The sequence below is a fragment of the Nansenia antarctica genome, assembly GCF_963989245.1.
Source record: "Nansenia antarctica genome assembly, chromosome: 10".
Taxonomy (NCBI): Eukaryota; Metazoa; Chordata; class Actinopteri; order Argentiniformes; family Microstomatidae; genus Nansenia; species Nansenia antarctica.
Genome location: NC_137680.1, coordinates 10,346,992 through 10,365,453, shown reverse-complemented (window position 1 = coordinate 10,365,453; position 18,462 = coordinate 10,346,992). Strand labels below are relative to the sequence as shown.

At 40.5% G+C, this 18,462-nt stretch overlaps 1 protein-coding gene across 1 annotated transcript in view; it reads right to left on the bottom strand.

Moving 5' to 3' along the window:
* Positions 1 to 1,987: 1,987 nt before the first annotated feature.
* The window catches only part of calb1 (calbindin 1), a gene marked incomplete at both ends in the record, with an annotated part of 18,833 nt that continues 2,358 nt past the window's right edge, over positions 1,988 to 18,462 (bottom strand). Inside the window, 9 exons of the mRNA XM_080540325.1 lie at positions 1,988 to 2,101; positions 3,249 to 3,320; positions 8,807 to 8,860; positions 9,196 to 9,235; positions 9,341 to 9,396; positions 10,097 to 10,174; positions 11,590 to 11,646; positions 12,011 to 12,091; positions 16,701 to 16,775. Of these exons, the coding sequence (XP_080396451.1) occupies positions 1,988 to 2,101; positions 3,249 to 3,320; positions 8,807 to 8,860; positions 9,196 to 9,235; positions 9,341 to 9,396; positions 10,097 to 10,174; positions 11,590 to 11,646; positions 12,011 to 12,091; positions 16,701 to 16,775 (627 nt within the window). The remainder of the gene's footprint in view (positions 2,102 to 3,248; positions 3,321 to 8,806; positions 8,861 to 9,195; positions 9,236 to 9,340; positions 9,397 to 10,096; positions 10,175 to 11,589; positions 11,647 to 12,010; positions 12,092 to 16,700; positions 16,776 to 18,462) is intronic.

Below are 18,462 nucleotides of genomic sequence, written 5' to 3'. Positions count from 1 at the left end.
AGCAACTTCTCAATTATAAGATAAGATCACCTTGCTGTCTTAACTCTTGCTGCAATGGCGATTTACTCTTGCTATCAATGAAAAGATTTATAGGTGTATGGGGCTTCCCCTCTGTATCATAAAACAAGTTAGGTTTTTGACCTTCAGTGTCTGTGCGTTTGCAGAGTTTGTCTGGGTGCTGTTAGCTAGACACTTTCTGGATTCAATAATGCTACATTGTTAAAATAGCTACGTTAGTTAGCAGAAATAGACCCAGAATAGAAAGTTCAAGCAGTCATTTTGAATTCAGTATTAATTGGAAATGTCTGTTTTAATTGTGAGATTTATGTTTATTTTTTATTTTATTTTTTAATGGTTATAATTGTTTATGATACATTTAATTTTTATGGATTGTAAGTAACAAATTTATGCTACTGTGTTTAATGTTTTCTCTTCTATCATAGATAGAGATTTCTTGGATACCAGAGTTGATGTCACAAACTAGACAAAAAACAAGATTGTTGGGGTGGCCTGTAGTCTAGTAGATAAGTGCCTAAAAAGACAATATTGTTCACTTTTGAATGTGAGCATGAAAATACACTTACCGGCCACTTCATTAGGTACACCTTTTCAACTGCTCGTTAAAGCAAATATCTAATCAGCCAATCACGTGGCAGCAACTCAATGCATTTAGGCATGTAGACATGGTCAAGACGATCTGTTGAAGTTCAAACCAAGCATCAGAATGGGAAAGAAAAGTGATTTAAGTGACTTTGAACGTGGCATGGTTGTTGGTGCCGGACGGGCTGTTTTGAGCATTTCAGAAAGTGCTACTGGGATTTTCCCGCACAACCATCTCTAGGGTTTACAGAGAAAAATGGTCGGAAAAAGAGAAAATATCCAGTGAGCTGCAGTTCTCTGGGCGAAAAATGATGGTGTAATGGTGTGGGGGATATTGTCTTGGCACAAATCTCTGAGGAATGTTTCCAGCACTTTGTTGAATCTATACCACAAAGAATTAAGGCAGTTCTGAAGGCAAAAGAGAGGGTCCATCCCAGTACTAGCAAGGTGTGCCTTTGTTCAGTGTGTTATAAATGTTATCTATACTGGTGAAGGAGCAACAGACAAAGACAGACAATTTGGTTTTTAGGTAGTTTTTTATTACATCTTACACAGTGTTTCTGGTGCCCAGCATGGTAGGGCATGGCGTTGTTTACAGTGCAAAAAAAGTTCCATGTATCACATCAGAGACTGGCACCATCGTGACAGGGGGTCAGGGGTCAAGGTGGGTTAGGCTAGACAACTCAGAGATACTGTATGTGTTTGTCATTCCTCATCCTCAATACCAAGGAAGGGCCTTCAGCCATTAACATGCACTGCTAAAAGGATATGTAGCTTGAAATTCTCATATATCACGGAACTCCTTGTCCGCCATGTTCTTCATATTGTTTCCATGCACCACATTCCAGAAACATTCTATTAAGATATTATTGCTTTGACTATTAGAGCAATGTTCTCATGATATAGTGCTCATTGATGCTAGTAGTTGAACTGGTTTGTGTAGATACAGTTTATTATTTGATAAGACCGTAAACACTTTTGTGATTGGTCAGAAAGGGACACCCCCACACTCTTTCAGCCAATGAGAGAGCAAAGGTCTTGGTTTTGTAATCGTAGAGTATGTCATATAGGACTTTTGATTGTGGTATCAATCTCATTGTTACAAAATCTGTACATTTACAAACAGTATAGAAACAACAGGTTTGAAAAGTATGTGCCACCCTATGTCTCTGATAATGTACCCTACCTACGTACACACGCTGGCAAATTTACAGATTTGTTTTCGAAAAGAAAAACTAAAATACATCCTACGTCCAAGCTACAGTATCTTTACACACTTCACGAGTGAGAGGAAGTAAGGCGGGTGATGGAGGGGGTGTGGTTAAGTGGAGAAGAGAAGGGAGGTTGGTTATGGGAGGAGGAGGGTCGTTTGGGGGGGGGGGGGGTCTTAAATGTCGTCAGCACAGAGCACAAGTGCTAGCTCCGTCCTGTACAGCTTGCCCCCGTCCGATAGCGCCATGATGGCTGTCTTATATGTGGGGATTTTGCTGACCTCCAACACCTGTTAGAGATAAAGACATAGACACACAACATCCAACTCTTCTTTTACGTCCCCTTGACTTTGAAGTCTGCTTTTACATTTCAAAACCCAACCCTTTAATACCCCTGGCTTTGAGAGATGGTCTCTGCTAACCTAAAGCTTAACTCATTAAGATCTGACGTGTACAAAGTATTGGGTACATATGAGTGACATACAGTATGTCACATATCGACGTTTGGCAAACTATTTTTAAAAGTCAGCTGTTCTGCCTTAGTATCATGGACTTAGGCCCAATCCCATTTCTTATTTTTACCCCTACCCCTCCTCGAGTGCTCCTCACTTTTTGACTTGCCCTTGGAACGGAGGTACAAGGGGGAGCGGTTGAAATCCCCTATGAAATGTGACAATCCGCCAAGACCCTGATACGTCATCAGTAGTATCATAGAAAACCATGGACGCTCGCGATTCGTTCACAACTTAATAATAAATGTGACATGGAAATTATGTCAAAATGCGGGACTGTCATGCACAAATCAGCCTTAAAACAATGTTGTAATGTTAGGTAGTTAGCTAGAGACATCAGCATACTAGTGGCATGTTTTGCTTGTTATAGAGAAAAGATCTATAATACATTGAAGCAACATTAAACTAAGATAATATGATGGTTATCATAATTGTAAATTCTTGTAAAATGTGTGTTTTTCTTTTGTTGCTTGTTTCTTACCAATGATTCACAAGGCATTCTGGCAGATTTCTCATAACACTTGTTTTTGAAACTCAATTTGGAGGGCCATGTAGCCCAACCACTTCGCCCTATCCCTCTATCCCAACAAGAATCGGGACACTCTACCCCTACATGTGAATGTGCAAAACGGAGGGGGAGGGCTAAATTGTAGGGACAAGGGGTGTATTGGGATTGGGAATAAGTCCTTGAGGTCTGTCAGTGGTTGACTATCAGAGAGATGTGAGAGATGTGTATGTTTGTGTGAGTGTTAGAGAGAGAGGGAGAGAGTTAAGGAGAACCAGGACATCAGACCAGTGAACACTCTTATGAGTTTGTTTCAAGGTCTTCAAATTGCTACAGACAACGGACTAGGGCGGATCTCTTCTGTTTCTCAAGCCTGAAGACCTCCACTGGATAGTTTGGCCACTGTACACGAGGACTCACCTTCTTGTTCTTCTCACACAAGTCTTTGAGGAGGGCATCCAGTTCATTCTCATCCATGTATCCGTTCTCATCCTGAGAGAAGGAGAGCAAAGAGGGAGAGAGGGTGAGAGGGAGAGAGAGAGAGAGAGAGAGTGAAAAAAAAGAAAAAGAGAGAGTGAGAGAAACCACCAACAAGAAGGTAAACAGCCGTGACCATATCGGCACAAACACACAGGAAGCACAATGTCACACCGTTTAGTGGCCGTTTCCTTTCATCTACGCGTGCCAGCCGCTAGCGATATTAGTGTGCCTTTGTGGTTCACGGTGGGAAAAGAGAGGGAGGCGTTTATCATCGGTTTGGCATGCGGCGTCAACACAATGCTATGCTGCTGCTCAGAGGACACTCATCGCAATAAACAAACAAAACAAGCAAATAAACAAAACAATAATACGTTTAATGAGCAGATGTGTATATTTGAGTGGCCTGTCTATGCTCTGCTCATCTGTTCTATTCATAAATGTGAAAAGCTTTTTTTGGGCCACTAATAGTTGTATGTTTACTTGCCTCTGGTTTAATTGAGTCTTTACACACAAATAATTATACCTAGTCCCAATCAACCTTACCTCTAGATACCTCTTCAAAGGCGACTTTCCAGTAAGCTTTGTAGCTAAAGTAGTACTTTATCTCTCATGGCAATCCAGGCTCACTCCCCACCACAGCCGCAAAGTTATTTATGCAAATCATTTGTTAGCTCACACACAGCAGATTGATTGCAAACTATTTCCAGCACAAGACATCAGCAAATGTACTCTTAGTTATTCTGATTCTGATTGATGATTTGTTTGGATCATTAAAAGAATAACAGTTACAACTACCTTAATGCCTCCATAATAATAAGCTGGCTAATTAGCTACGGTAATAACATTGCTAGGTGATAATGTTAGCAATAGCTAGCTATGTACTGTAAACTTCTCTTTGAAAAGCCTATCTGACCCACTGACTAACACTGACAGATATTGACAGCTGACAGCTGACAATCTAGACTCAGGGGGAGTGGTTGGGGATGGGGTTAACCAGCTATTGTTACCGCCCATTACCTGGCTGTGTGAAGGTGTGAAAAAGAACAAAATCTTTGCAGGGCTTTTTCTCAGGATTGTGATTTCAGGGTTAACAACTTTCAAATACTCATGTTGTCTTCAATTTGTTTCCGATTTCAATGTATGACACGTCATTTGAAAGCTTACAATCTGTAGTTTAAGCACATGTAAAAAACAGAAAACTGAACTTTGCCTTCTGGTTGCTCATTTCACTAGACTGTGTCAAATTTGTTCGACAACTGCCTCTTGTGGCTTTGCAGCTGGGTTTTCAGCACAATTTAACTACTACTTAAATGGCCCAGGTAAGCATTCTAATTTCATTTGAAAACATCCCAGGGTATCCAAAAAGGCACTGTGTGTGTTTCTTTGTAAGAGAATAAATATAAGAATAAATAAATAATAATTATCATTATTTTCTCCTTGCCTCCACCTGTCATTGAAGTCCACACTCTGTCCACACAGTCTGTGTGGCTGAGATTGTGCATTTTTGATTGACAGTTCATCTTGTGAGTCGTTTCATTGATATACTTGATTGATCTTTTTGCAAGTTCAATGCTTACCAATTGTTTAGCAGTCTACAATGTCTCTTCTCTGGATTCATGCAACATTTCTGTTTCCAGTTGGATGCAACTACATTGTTGGTACTTTGGCAATAGCTTTAGTTAGCACAACATTGTAAATGGCCAGTTATCTGTACCTGCCTGGAGCTGTCATTGTGCACTTCCAGTGCTGGCTAAACTGGGAGGGATGTAAAACCTAAACAAATTATATTGGTTCATTTGATTGAGTAGTACTTGATTGAGTTGTACTTGGTTGTCATTGGTGTATTCAAATCAGATCTCTGGGTGATGCAATGTGGGGTACCCCACCCAAGGAAAACAAATTAGAACTAAATGTTTCAAACTGCTGTCATATTTAGAGATGATACGCATACTTCACAATTTTACAGTTACTTCAACCTCATAGAGTGCAAATACCATATAAAACACTGGAAAATCTGTTTTTGACTACATCGCACCTAAGCCTTGTTATGGCCAGGGTGTGTCTTGAGAATATTCCACCCATACACATTTTTCAATTCAAACAAAAACAAAACATGTTTTTCCCCAGTAGCTACTAGGGGTGTGCAAACTAATCGTACAAAATTAGTATCTTTATGGATTGGACACATTCAACTTTCACCTAAGTTTGGAAGACACAGAGACTGTGCTTAGTCTGTGCTTACCTCAGTTCAAAGTGCGCATACCTTCCAAAACTGGGAAGGTTGCATAACAATAAATACAAAACATTTAACTTTAACCAAGGAGAGGAGAAGTCTTCCACAGGGGAGGGGAGATAAAAACATCACATGCAGTATGACTGAATGGAGTGGTCAGTGGTGTAGTGATATTGGAGAAAACAAATTTGCTACGATTTTGTTGGAAATTAGGCCTGCCCTTTTTAATCAAGATGCAATGTTTTCCTTTCACAACTCAAGGGGGGTGGGTGGCTGTTCACCTTGCAGCAACTATGGATTGGGCCTTTAAGATCCAAAGCTTTTGTCCCCTACCATAGTTATGTTTCCAGACTAGTGCACTCAATACTCAGAATTGCTCTGAGTAATGGCTTTGTAATCCAGTTGGTTTGTGGTTTGCTTGTGGGTAGTTGCTGCATGTTTATGCTGCATCCCATTTCTTCACCCTTCCCCTAAAATGTGCACTTGTCATGCAACATGTAAAGCTCTAGGATGGTCTAGCCATGGGCTCTCACACCAATCTATTTTGCATATATGGTGCCCTGCCTAAGTAATAGGACAGTGAAGCATTATTTTCTTCTTTTTTGGCTCTACACTCGACAAGCTTGGATTTGATCAAACCATTGCTATGAGGTTAAAATGTGACACGGTCTGATAACAAGTTGGCAGCTGATTTAATGTTCTGACTTTTATTTAGAAAAATTTAAATACATTTCAGTGTTGTTGAAAATCAATGACACATCGCTAGTCAACTAACACAGCTGCAGCTAGCAGATGTAAACATAGATACTAGGTAGCAGTGGGGATTACTCACCGAATCCATTGCATTGCAATATTTTGGCTTGACTAGCGAGTGAAATGTATTTCCGTGTTTCAAAATAAAAGTCAGAACATTTTGATTGGTTGCTGACTTGTTACCCCTTTCACCAGTCACAAATAGATATTGTCAGCTTTTATTTGATGGTATTTGTGTACATATTGGTTTCACCATTCAGAAATTACACCACGTTTTATGCATAGCCCCCTTTTAGGGTACCCAAAAGTAATGGGACATAATTTGTGCAGGCATAAGAGAGCTGTCAATGTCTACTTGATTTTAGGCTTTGCGTTTGCCTCTGGAGTTTGCTATTGGTGTCTGTCAACATGAGGACCAAAGACGTGTCAAGTCAAGGAAGTCATTGTTAGGCTGATAAATCAGATTTTAGAAACATAGCCAAAAACATAGGCTTGCCAAAAGAAACTGTTTAGAATATCATTAAAAAGACAAAAGAAAAATGCAAACAGGCTGGTAGGCCAAGGATCTACACAGTGGATGACTGAAGAATGCTCATCATAATTAAGAAAAAAAAAAAAACAGCTGTCCCACAGAAATAAAAGATGGTCAGGCTACAATGAGCTAAAAAGTACCTAAAAAGCCTGCAGGGTTTTGTGGACAGATATGATTTTTATGATGTGATACCAGAGTGATTGCAAGAGGAGGGTTTGGAGAAAAAAGGATCTGTGCAAGATTTACAGCATCATGCCACCTATGAAACAAGGTGCAGTTTGGCATGTTACTGCTCACGGCAGCAGCCGAATGTATTCTGAAGTGTACAGAAACATCTTGTCTGCTCGAGTGCAAGCGAATGCTTCCAAATTAATTGGATGACCCAAAACATGGGCCATAACAACCATAACAACTCGTTATTTCGGAGGCCACAAGTTTTTCAGGGCCAAAAAGTGGAAAGAAATCCAATTGAACATGCATTTAATTTCCTAATGATAACATTTTGGGCAGAAATGCCTCAAAACCAAAAACAACTGAAGATCGCCTCATTACAGGCCTGGCAGAGCATCACCAGAGAAGATACTCAGTGTCTGGTGGGGTCAATGGGTTGCAGACTTCAGGCAGTTATTGGATGCAAAGGATTGTCGACCAAACACAAGTGCTTATTTTGGACATTTAATAAACCTGTCCCATTACTTTTGGGTACCCTGAAAAATCAGGACTAAGCATACAAAGTGTAATATCTGAATGGTGAAACCAATATGTACACAAATACCATAAAAGATGAGAATCTCTACTTTATCCTTATACTAATTGTTTAATTTCAAATCCAAACCTTTGAAGTGTAAAGCCCAAAGAATAAAAAAAATGCTTAACAGTCCCATTACTTACACAGGGCACTGTGAATCCATGTGTGAAAGTACACAAGTGAAAGAGTACACTTCAGGAAAAGGGTGGAGAAATCTGGGCTGCAGTACTAATTGGTCAGTGATTATATGCTCATAAGTGGTGTCTTGATTGGGCTCTTCAGGACCAAGGTATTTGCACACGCATTCTAAGTGGTATACTAGTGTGGATAGACAACACCCCTTGTTTAGCTAGAACAGCGTCTGATAACTCCATATTTTCTCCGAAAAACATTCCTCACATAAGAAGATTTACCTGTCTGGAACATAAGGAAACAAAACCAAAACTCAACCAGCCCTGCTGAATTCTGCATCTGTGTCTGTGTCTATGGTATCAAGCCAAACCAAATGCAAAAATTGGGATCAACAGCCAGCCAGTCAGATGGATCCTCCTGTAATGCTCCACAACCCTCCCAATGAATGCGCTGCCATATTCACCCCCAATTACCTGTCTGGGTGTTCACATATCAGCTAGCCCCAGAACTGCTGCCTGCCTGCACAACATGAACCCGCCAATCAATACGTATCACAGGAACTGCCATTGGAGACTAGGAATGGTACGACCCAGTCCAGGGACAAAGTCATACATTGGAGGGGGTGGGGGGCAGAGGGGAAGGGAGGAAGAGGAGAAAGAGAGGGAGGGAAGGAGGAAAACAGTAAGGTGGGGGGGAGAAATAGAGTGAAGGAGAGGGGGAGTATGGAAGATAAAAGAAGACAGAGGAAGAGAGAGAGAGAGAAAAAAAGTGGGGGGAGGTAGGTTGAGAGAGAGTGAGAGAGAGAGAAAGAGAGAGATGGGGACAGGGGGGACATCCAAACAATATATCTACTGTGCATACAAATAGCTCTTGGCAGACAGATACAGAGAGGGGAGGGAAGGAGAGTGCCAGAGAGAGTGACAACCAGAGAGAACGAGAGACAGAGTGAGAAGGAGGTATGGAGTAGGTCCCCGGAGAGCAGCAATCACCCTCTGATACTGAAGGGCTGTCCACCTCACCCCCCATCTTAAGTCTGCATGTGCATTATATAAGATTCAAAATGGCCTCATAGAGGGTCATTTGTCATTTTCAGAACATACCTGATCATATAATTCGAATATCTTGTTGAACTCTTTCCTGGCCATCTTCACCCCCTGTAGAGAGAGAGAGAGAGAGAGAGAGAGAGAGAGAGAGAGAGAGAGAGAGAGAGAGAGAGAGAGAGAGAGAGAGAGAGAGAGAGAGAGAGAGAGAGAGAGAGAGAGAGAGAGAGAGAGAGAGAGAGAGAGAGAGAGAGAGAGAGAGAGAGAGAGAGAGAGAGAGAGAGAGAGAGAGAGAGAGAGAGAGAGAGAGAGAGAGAGAGAGAGAGAGAGAGAGAGAGAGAGAGAGAGAGAGAGAGAGAGAGAGAGAGAGAGAGAGAGAGAATGTTGAGTCACAGTCAATCAGATTCTCCTGAATCTCTCTCGGATTTACTCTCGGAGTAACCACCAACCTGAAACTTGAGTAGAAAGTTCTCTTCATCCGGTAGCAGCCTATTTTGAAAAACAAACCAAAGGAATTGTCCTATTTAGGTCAACCATTTATAGCCAAATATATGAAGATACATCATTCATACAAGACATAATCTCATAACAGACCTTGCCATTTCTGCCAAGCACAACTTCCCATCGTGGTTTGAGTCGAATATTTTGAGCTGAAACACACAAAAGCACAACACATTTGCATCTGCATCAGCACATTATACATATACTGCCTGGAGGTACATACTGTATGTAAATATTGTACCAGTCAAAAGTTAGGACACACCTTAGGACACACCTCATTCAATGTTTTTTCTACATTGTAGAATAATACTGAAGACATCAAAACGAGGAAAGAACACATGGAATTATGTAGTGAACAAAAAAGTGTTAAACAAACCACAATGTTTGTTTACTACATAATTCCATATGTGTTCTTTCATAGTTTTGATGACTCCAGTATTAATCTACAATGTAGAAAATAATACAAAATAAAGAAAACCATTGAATGAGGTGTGTCCAAACCTTTGAATGGTACGGTGTCAAAATAACCCAACAGAATGTATTATTTTGTCCCTTTTCTTTTGATATGTTGTCTGTGTTGCTGTTACATAGGTTACATAGGTATTACAATGGCTTAGCAACACTGTTATCAATGTTGGTGGTATGACTTATTGATTACACAGACCTGGGTTCATATGGTTTGCTGTGCTTGATTGAGTATGCCTGGCATAATGGAGTCAATGGAATAGTTTCAAAATTGCAAACCCCACCCAAGGTAGGCACAGGCAAATGCTACAAATATTTGAAAACATTGTAATACTATTTCAACCCAAGTCTGGCTGCTTCAGGGATAAAAGATCAGATTCTTACTGTGGCAAGAGTATACTCATCTAACTTCTTCTCATCATATGGTTTCTTCGCTTTCTGAAGCAGATCTTTCAAAAAGCTCTGAAATAAAGCAAATACAGAAAATGATTACACAATTATGGGAGTGATTTACATATGTTGGAATTGCAAAAATCATCTAGTCATTGTCTGTTGATATTAACGTTTTTTAAATTGGCTCTCCTTAAATCTCCTTTCCTGCACTGATATCAAGGTGCTACACTGGTGAATCCACCAAATTCCACCAGCCATCCACCAGATTACGTTCAGTAGATTAGTTCGGATGAAGGTAAGGTAGGAAGCCACGTTATGCTATGTGAGATACACAAAACCTTGGCTGAAATCCTGACTCGATAAGCATCAAGGTCGGTCAATGCTGAGTAATACAGCAACCAAGAATACGATGCATTTACCCTCCCAAACTGATCAATATCAGGATCATTTACCATATTGTACGCATACAATACAGCATACAACAAAGTGATGCAGACACACATGCTAGTGTACTGCATCACAGATTAGCCTAACGGTGCAACATTCTCCCTCTTTTGCTATGTAGTAAGGGGCGTTGGTGGCGACAGACTTTCATTTTTATCAAACCACTGAGGGGAAACCTGACAGCTGCTCACTAACAGCAGAAATGTTAGAAATGATACGTGTCAGAAATGATACGTGTTTTAACAATTAATTGAAGTTCTATTAGGTCTACATCTATATTCTGTTACCTCTAGAGGTTTGAGTAGGCAAGTCTATAGCAGATCACAATGTGCATGCTGAATGAACTCAGTATTAGATATGTTGAGTGTATGAGTGCTGTCCCCATAATTTTTGGAGCGTTTGCAAATCCTTATGACTATTTGAATTATGTATTTGTATGTGGTTGAGTTTGCCTGTTTTGCATATGCATTTATCCGGATGCCTGTGTGCACCTGTTGTGGGTTTTCGTGTAAATGCAAATACATGTGCATGCGTTGGCATTACAATGTGACTTGTTAAGAAATGGCCTTTCATCCTAACTCCATCTTCATTTGAAAGAAGCAATACATGATGACTTTGAGCAGGACAGACCCGGCGTGAAATACACCCTGAGCTGACAGAACTCTCAAATTAACCCCTGACCCCAAGGCCTTCCAAGATATGCCAGGAATTCTGATCCTCTTTTCGTATCACTCCCAGTGTATGACATTTCAAGCTCAATAATTCTCAGACTTTCTTTAGACGACTCTAGGGAAGGTTATAGCCAAGTGTCTATATCGATGACATGTTGATGTAGGGTTGAAGAAAGCTTCCAAATCCCCTTGGCATTCTGACAAAGATTTCAAATACCAAACTGATTTACAGACTAGACATAAAAAAGTGATTTGAAGTTTGAAGTTGACCTCCTGGAGCTCCCTGTGAGCCTACTATTAGCCTTATATTACTAAAACAGACAGGACAGTAACATGTTCATTACAAGACAACCAGCATGCTTTGCTCACCTTCAGTTCCTCTGCTTCGATGTAGCCACTATGGTCGGCATCATAACTTCTCCAAGCCTGAGATGAAACGATGAAAGAAATAGGTCTTGTATCAATAAAGAGTAGAGAAAATACTCTTTCTGAGTGTACACATGGTCATACAGTTTGATAAATCAGGGCTAATAATAGAGGAGGGGTTTGTGTCATGGTAAGAACATAAAATACAGTGCTAGTTTAAATACATTAGTAAATCAACTGATCCTGTACTTAGAAAGCAAGGTAAAAGGACATTAGGCTGTTACAGTAGCATTAAAATTCACTTTGTACTAAATTAACAATTACAGAAAATTACTTAAATCGGTTGATAATATCAGACATTGGTTTGCTGCTTGAATACATCGGATACATTTAGATCTCAGATACAGGCATTAAAGAAGAATACCAGCATAAATTCTGCACAAGACTTCAGCTGTTGCCGGAAGAATAACAGGAAGTTCTCCTCTGTGGGCAATATTTGTACTAGCTGTGGTGCAGAAAAGAAAAGTCACAAACTCCCGATAAACATGGAAAACATTAACAGTGTTTACTAGTCTCTTTTGCAAGATCTGGGTACAGTAGCCTATAAACAGGAAATATACAGGTAAGAACAAAGGTATTGAAACATCTCATATCATTATTTGAAAATCAAGTAGACTAGACACACAGCATTTGTTATGATATGAATCCAAAACGTATATGTATCATGCAGAGAAATGACACACACAGCCAGAGCAATGGCTTATCAATGGGCAACAGCTCTGTACAAACAAAACACATGAGCATACATGTACAATATGTAGAATTTTAATAGACAGATAGGAAACCAACTGCTTTGTTATATATTATCTGCTGTCAGGGACAACCCATGTGTTTGGGAACAATGAAAGAGTTGGCTATTGCAAACGCATATCTAGCTACTAGACTGACTGAGTCAAAACCCCTTATATTAGTCTATGACATTACAAATTCTTTCAGTCCTTGTTATGTTATCAGCCATAATGGCTGGGCTGTCACTATCTTCTCTAAATAACCTACTAATTTCAACATGCAGTTTTTCGGCCAAAAAAGACTAATTATGCCTCAGGCAAAATAGCCTCTGTATTCTGTATTACATTGCTTAACACTACAACAGACGTACCTATTTTACCGACTAGTAGAGCCGCCTTGGGGGTCAAATTGACCCCCTTTTTAGAATGTACATCTGCTAAGTGCTAGAATGTTTTTTTACTCACAGGGGTCACCGTGACCCCTCACGGCTCTTCTAGTGTTAAACACTCTTTCATTCTCCAGTGACAAAGATTGACTACGTTTTGTGATCTGGTGGGCAAACCCAGCTGGCTAGGCTGCTGAGAAATGCATTGTAATCTACTTTGAGACCCTCTGTAACCTTTGCCACTTCTTCTCAGGACAGCTGCTATGTAGATGCGATGAGACCCCAGGGCATTGGATCACCCAGACGCCTAAAATTAGTTTTCAAACAGCATACCTGTCCTTCTGGGCATTGGCGGTTTTGGGGAGGGGCCAACAGGGGCCAGTGCCCCTGTAACACTGAGCGTGGACCCCCCTGTGGCCCCCCCTACGAACGAAGATTCTACTACATTCTAAAAATTATAGATTTCTTGCAATGATATGGCACTGACGCGAAAGGTGGAACAAATGCGGGTGCGATTCGAAAAATCCTATCAACCACCTGACGAGAGACAGGAGCAAGAATCAAAGAATCAAGAATCAGTTACCACGAAGTATTAAAGGTGAGCAAAACTATTTTATTTGTGTAATTGTTACAAGGTAAGACTTCCGGTAACGTTAGTTCACTTAATAGCAGCCAGCCAGATGTTGTTAGCCTAGCTAGCTAGCTATACATTACTAGTTTCCATCGGTTTTGCGAGCTAAAGTTATAATGTTATAGTTGTGAAATGTAAGCGCAAAGGCTACCACAACACAAATGATTCCAAGCAAGCCATCAACAGTATACATAATATAACATTATTTGTATTCTGGGTTGCTGAAGTGTTGTGTATTCCTCTCCATTGTGTTTTGTCTATAGTTAAAAAATGACATTATGCGCTATTTCTGTCGCAAAAAGAAAAACGACAATGAAGAGGCCGACATTGAGACAGCCAGATGATCCAGGTGTTGATCCAGCTGGAGCTCAAAGTGAGAGCACAGAAGGAGGGTGACATACAAGCAGAGTGTGAGACACAGACAGAGGATACATGTGCATCCACAAGCACTGGACCATCAGGTTTGTGATGTTTAAAAAACATTTGCCTGCTTCTAAAGCAGTCTAATTATAGTTTATATGGTGTGTCCATGTAGGAAGGACAGCCTAGATGGGTTATAAAGGCAGAGGACAATTGCCACCGTGGTGACCGCTTACTGCATGTGTCTGTGTGTGTTGTGTGGTCTCACTTCTCACATGTGTGTTTGCATGCAACTGCTGTGTATGGCAATTAAAAGGTCCTGGGGCCTCATTTATAGAAAGTACTTTGGATCAAATTTGATCTTACCCGTGTCGTACATAGAAAACCACGTCAACGTAGTGATTTATACAATTTCAACGTGAGTCAATTTGACCGTGGAAACGATCGTAGCTCTACGTCGGGTATTGACCTTGCGTACGCACATTACCTACTGGTTATGCGGAGTTATTACAGGCATGTGAGCCGCACTGCCTATACTGTAATTCATGCAAGTGGCTCGTAATAAAATTAACAATGTTCAGCCGAGAAAATGAGTTTAATTCAAGATTTAAAGGGAACTGATATTTATGATTGTATTTCAGTCTTTCTTTATATCCCCCCGCAGCTGCCTATCTCCCCTTCAACATGCCTAGTGACATACATAGTGAGTTCCACAACGGACCTTGCCCGGCCACACGGTAAATTATACTGGATTTTCTCCGGTGTCTGGGAGTTCGCAAAGGGAGTTCGCAGCCATGTTTTCAATGTCACCTGATAAGAATAACACCATTATATTATTACAGTATAAACAGCGCTCGAGTTGAGGTGGGATGAGGGGGGATGGCATCCTGCCTGAAATAAAAACAGTCAAAATCATCCCCCTTCTAAAACTGCCATCCCCCCTTTCCATACCATGTCATTTTATCAATGAACGTGGTATTACTGCGATTTCAAGGTGCGAGGGGGCACGCACACATGCGATGACATTTTTAAGTTACTGACGCTGAGGGGATGCTAAAATTGTCCTTATATGATAAAATCCACCACCTCCCCTGATTTTCTTTTACAACTTGAGTACTGAGTATACGTAAGCATTTGCCTGGTTAGTTGTTATGATCAAACGTTACAAATGCAACTTACCGAGAAGCCACCCTTCTCTGCCCTCTCCCGCTTCCAGACGAACGCCTACCCTATATTATAGCACTTGGCTTAATTCAGCCGCTATAATTGAGCCGCTATCACAGGGTGTTAATACAAACCTCATTCACCTGCGTTCATTTTACCTGCGTTGGTATTTATAGAAGGAAGCACGTACGCAATTTTAAACAAGCGCAGCCCGTTTTATAAATAATACGTCCGTTTAGAAAAATGTACTTACGTGAAAGTCAAAGATGACGTTCAAGTACTTTTCTATAAATGAGGCCCCTGGTCTGTAGTGTAGTCTTATGATTGAAATTAATCAAATTCTCCATGTCATTGATCTATCAGTAGCCTACAGATATCCCATTGCTGTTTCTTGATTGCTATAGTATATGTGAATGCTAAAGAATTGGTTTGTCTTTCTCCACAGATATCAGCAAATGTGAAGAAGACCCACCGATGCAACCAAACCTGAAATTGTTTCCAAGGACCTTGATGGGGGACAGGAGAAGTAGCTTCAAGGCGGCCTGGTACAACATTCACTCCTTGCTGGAGTATTCTAAACTGTCTGACTCTGCGCATTGTTACGCCTGCAGACATTGCAGCCCTCCTAATGGCACAAAGACGGTATTTGACTCACAATCCAGAATCAACAACTAGAGGAAAGCAACCTACAGAGAGGTGGGGTTTGCAATGCATGCCAGGTCTGAGCGGCACAAACAATACAATTGTAACTCATACTGAAACAAGTAGCTAGCTGTAACTGGAATACTGTTACTGTTACTGTTACTGTTACTGCGGCATTAATTTAACAAAACATTTTGAAAGCTTGAACACTGTCTTTGTCCTTTTTGTCCCGGGTTGAATGTGCCCCTCTGACAAAACACTTGGCCCCAGCCAGGCCCCCCCCCAGTAAAATTGTTCTAGAACCTCCACTGCTATCTGGGGAAACGCAATTGAAACAGCATTATTGTTTTCTGAAATACAGATCTACTGAAAATATTAATAATTTGAATTTTAATATTAAGTAATTTTTCTAGTTTGAGGCACAAAAACTTTTTCTAGAACACTACTGTACCATTCAATGTAAAAACAATAAGATACTACAAGCCCCTGAGGATGAGAGGGCTACCTAACTTTAGGTCACTCATGATATTATCTAATATTAATCATTGTTTTATTGCCATGCAAACAACTTGTCAGTCAATTGTAATGTGGTATTTTATGCTTTCGGCAACCGGTCTGCCATAGATGGCGACCCTGGAGCAATTAGGGGTTCAGTGCCTTGCTCAAGGTACACCTTGACACATGGCCAGCCGGGGTTCGAACTGCCAAGCAGCCGACCTTGCGATCATTAGACACCGGCTCTACCTCCTGAGCCACAGCTTCCCCATTCTACATGCTTTAGTCTCATGCGGTGTCAAATACTATCACATTCTTGCACTGTGCTTGATATCATAGGTACAATAACATCAATGGGATAATGTGAAAAGTGCAAACTCTAAGCTAAATCAAGCACACCTCAAATCAAGTATTTGACAGATAGTATGTTTTACAGAGGTCTTGTCTCTAGTCCAATTAGGAAGCACAATTGAACTCTGGGGATAATCTGATTGACAATTGGGGGGTTGTAGACAAGCAATTAAAATTATGCATTTAAGTAGGACAGTTGAAAGTACAGTTGAATGAAATGGAAGACATTGTCAAGGAGTGGGCAACAATTATGATAAATCCTTGGTTCAATGACATCGTGACTCTGTGTATACCCACCTCAACAATCCCAATCTTCCCATCTGCATTCTTTTCGTATTCCTCTACGAAAGCCCTCATTTGATCCGTGAGTTCCTGTGAGAGAAAACAGGACCGCTAAATATTTGTATTTAATGAATGAACAGTACTTTTTCAACCTCCTGGTACATTGAAAGTTGTGTGAAAGACAACATTTAAGATCCCTAAAAGCTCTCATAATGATGCAAGGCCTCCTTAGCAGATGTCTATTAGATAAATATTATGTTGAAAACCAGTTTTGTTTCAGCCTACAGGTGAGACGTCCTCGTAAACACCGCTAGCATGCAACGCAAGGGCCCATGTTATCAATGTAGATTAGATTAAGTCACAACGGGTGGCGGGTGCGTGCGTGCATGCGTTTGTGTGTAAGTGTGTTAGTGTAGGCCTACTGTATGGACTACATTTTCAGCCGGCGCAAAACGGATGCAAGGCCAAAACGCAGGCATATTGGAAATTTGTGTCGGCTGTTATTGATGAAATTACCGTCTAGCCTGCGCTCAGGTGGATAAAAGCTGGCCTTGAAAATAGCAGGTTGTTACAGTAGCATTACTACTAATTAGCTACCCCCCTCAAGGTAAGTTCCAACATGTCTAGAACTAGAATGAGAGACTTGTCGGTCATGTTCAGTGGGGTACATTTCCCAAAGTTATGTAGTTTAAGCAACACTTTCTCCCAACATCCCAGCATTGAGTCATAACTGTAATATACCAGCAGGCTCCAGAACAGCTTGTTCCACTGTCACTCTGATGAACAACGCCCCCCCCCCCCAACATAAGGTACACTGACTGACATTGAATCTAATCTAATACAAAACAACACCTAATCTAATATTGGGTAGGGCCTCCCTTTCCCCACAAAACAGCTTCAATTTGTGGCATTGATTCCACAAGATGTTGGAAACATTCTTTTGAGATTCTGGTCCATGATTGCATCACGCAATTCCTGATTTTTCAGGTGCACTTTCAAGCTATGAATCTCCTATTCTACCACATCCCAAAGGTGTTCTATTGGATTCAGTAGCCATTAGAAGATAGGTATATTGTGGCCATGAAGGGATGCAGATGGTCAGCAACAATACTCAAATAGGCTATGGGGTTAAAGCGATGATTGATTCGTATTAACAGGCCCAAAGTGTGCTAAGAAAACATTCCCCACACCATTACACCAAAACAACAATCCCTTTCTCTGAAAGGAAAACATGTAAAATAATTGATGTGAAAACAAAACATGAGATCATCCCTTTTTTATTGCACTTGAAAAAGCAAAAAAAAAAAAACTTTAAAGCATTTTTTTCTGAGTGGGGCAGTCGCACTCATATTATTATTTTCATTGATAGAGACAGTAGAGATTATGACAGGAAGGATGGGTGAGAGAGAGAGAAGGGATGACATGCAGGATATGTCCGCGGTTTCATGGTCGACGCTTAACCAAAAAGTAATTACTAGTGGATAGGTATGGTTCTGTGACATGAGGACATCACATCTAGCTTTAGTAATGACCCAAGATAAATCTAATGAATCAAACACATTCCATTCTCAAATAAACACCTTTTTACATTTTTTTATTCCTATTTGATCTCTCTTGCAACAAGCCAATCATTTGATAATTCCCAAAGGGATCCCAAAACAAAATGTTAAACTTTATGTCATCTTTCAGAGTAAATCAATATAGGCAATGCATCACTTGGAGGATGAGCCACAAAAAAATAAGAAAAAATAAAGAAGAAGAAAAAGATGACAAACCA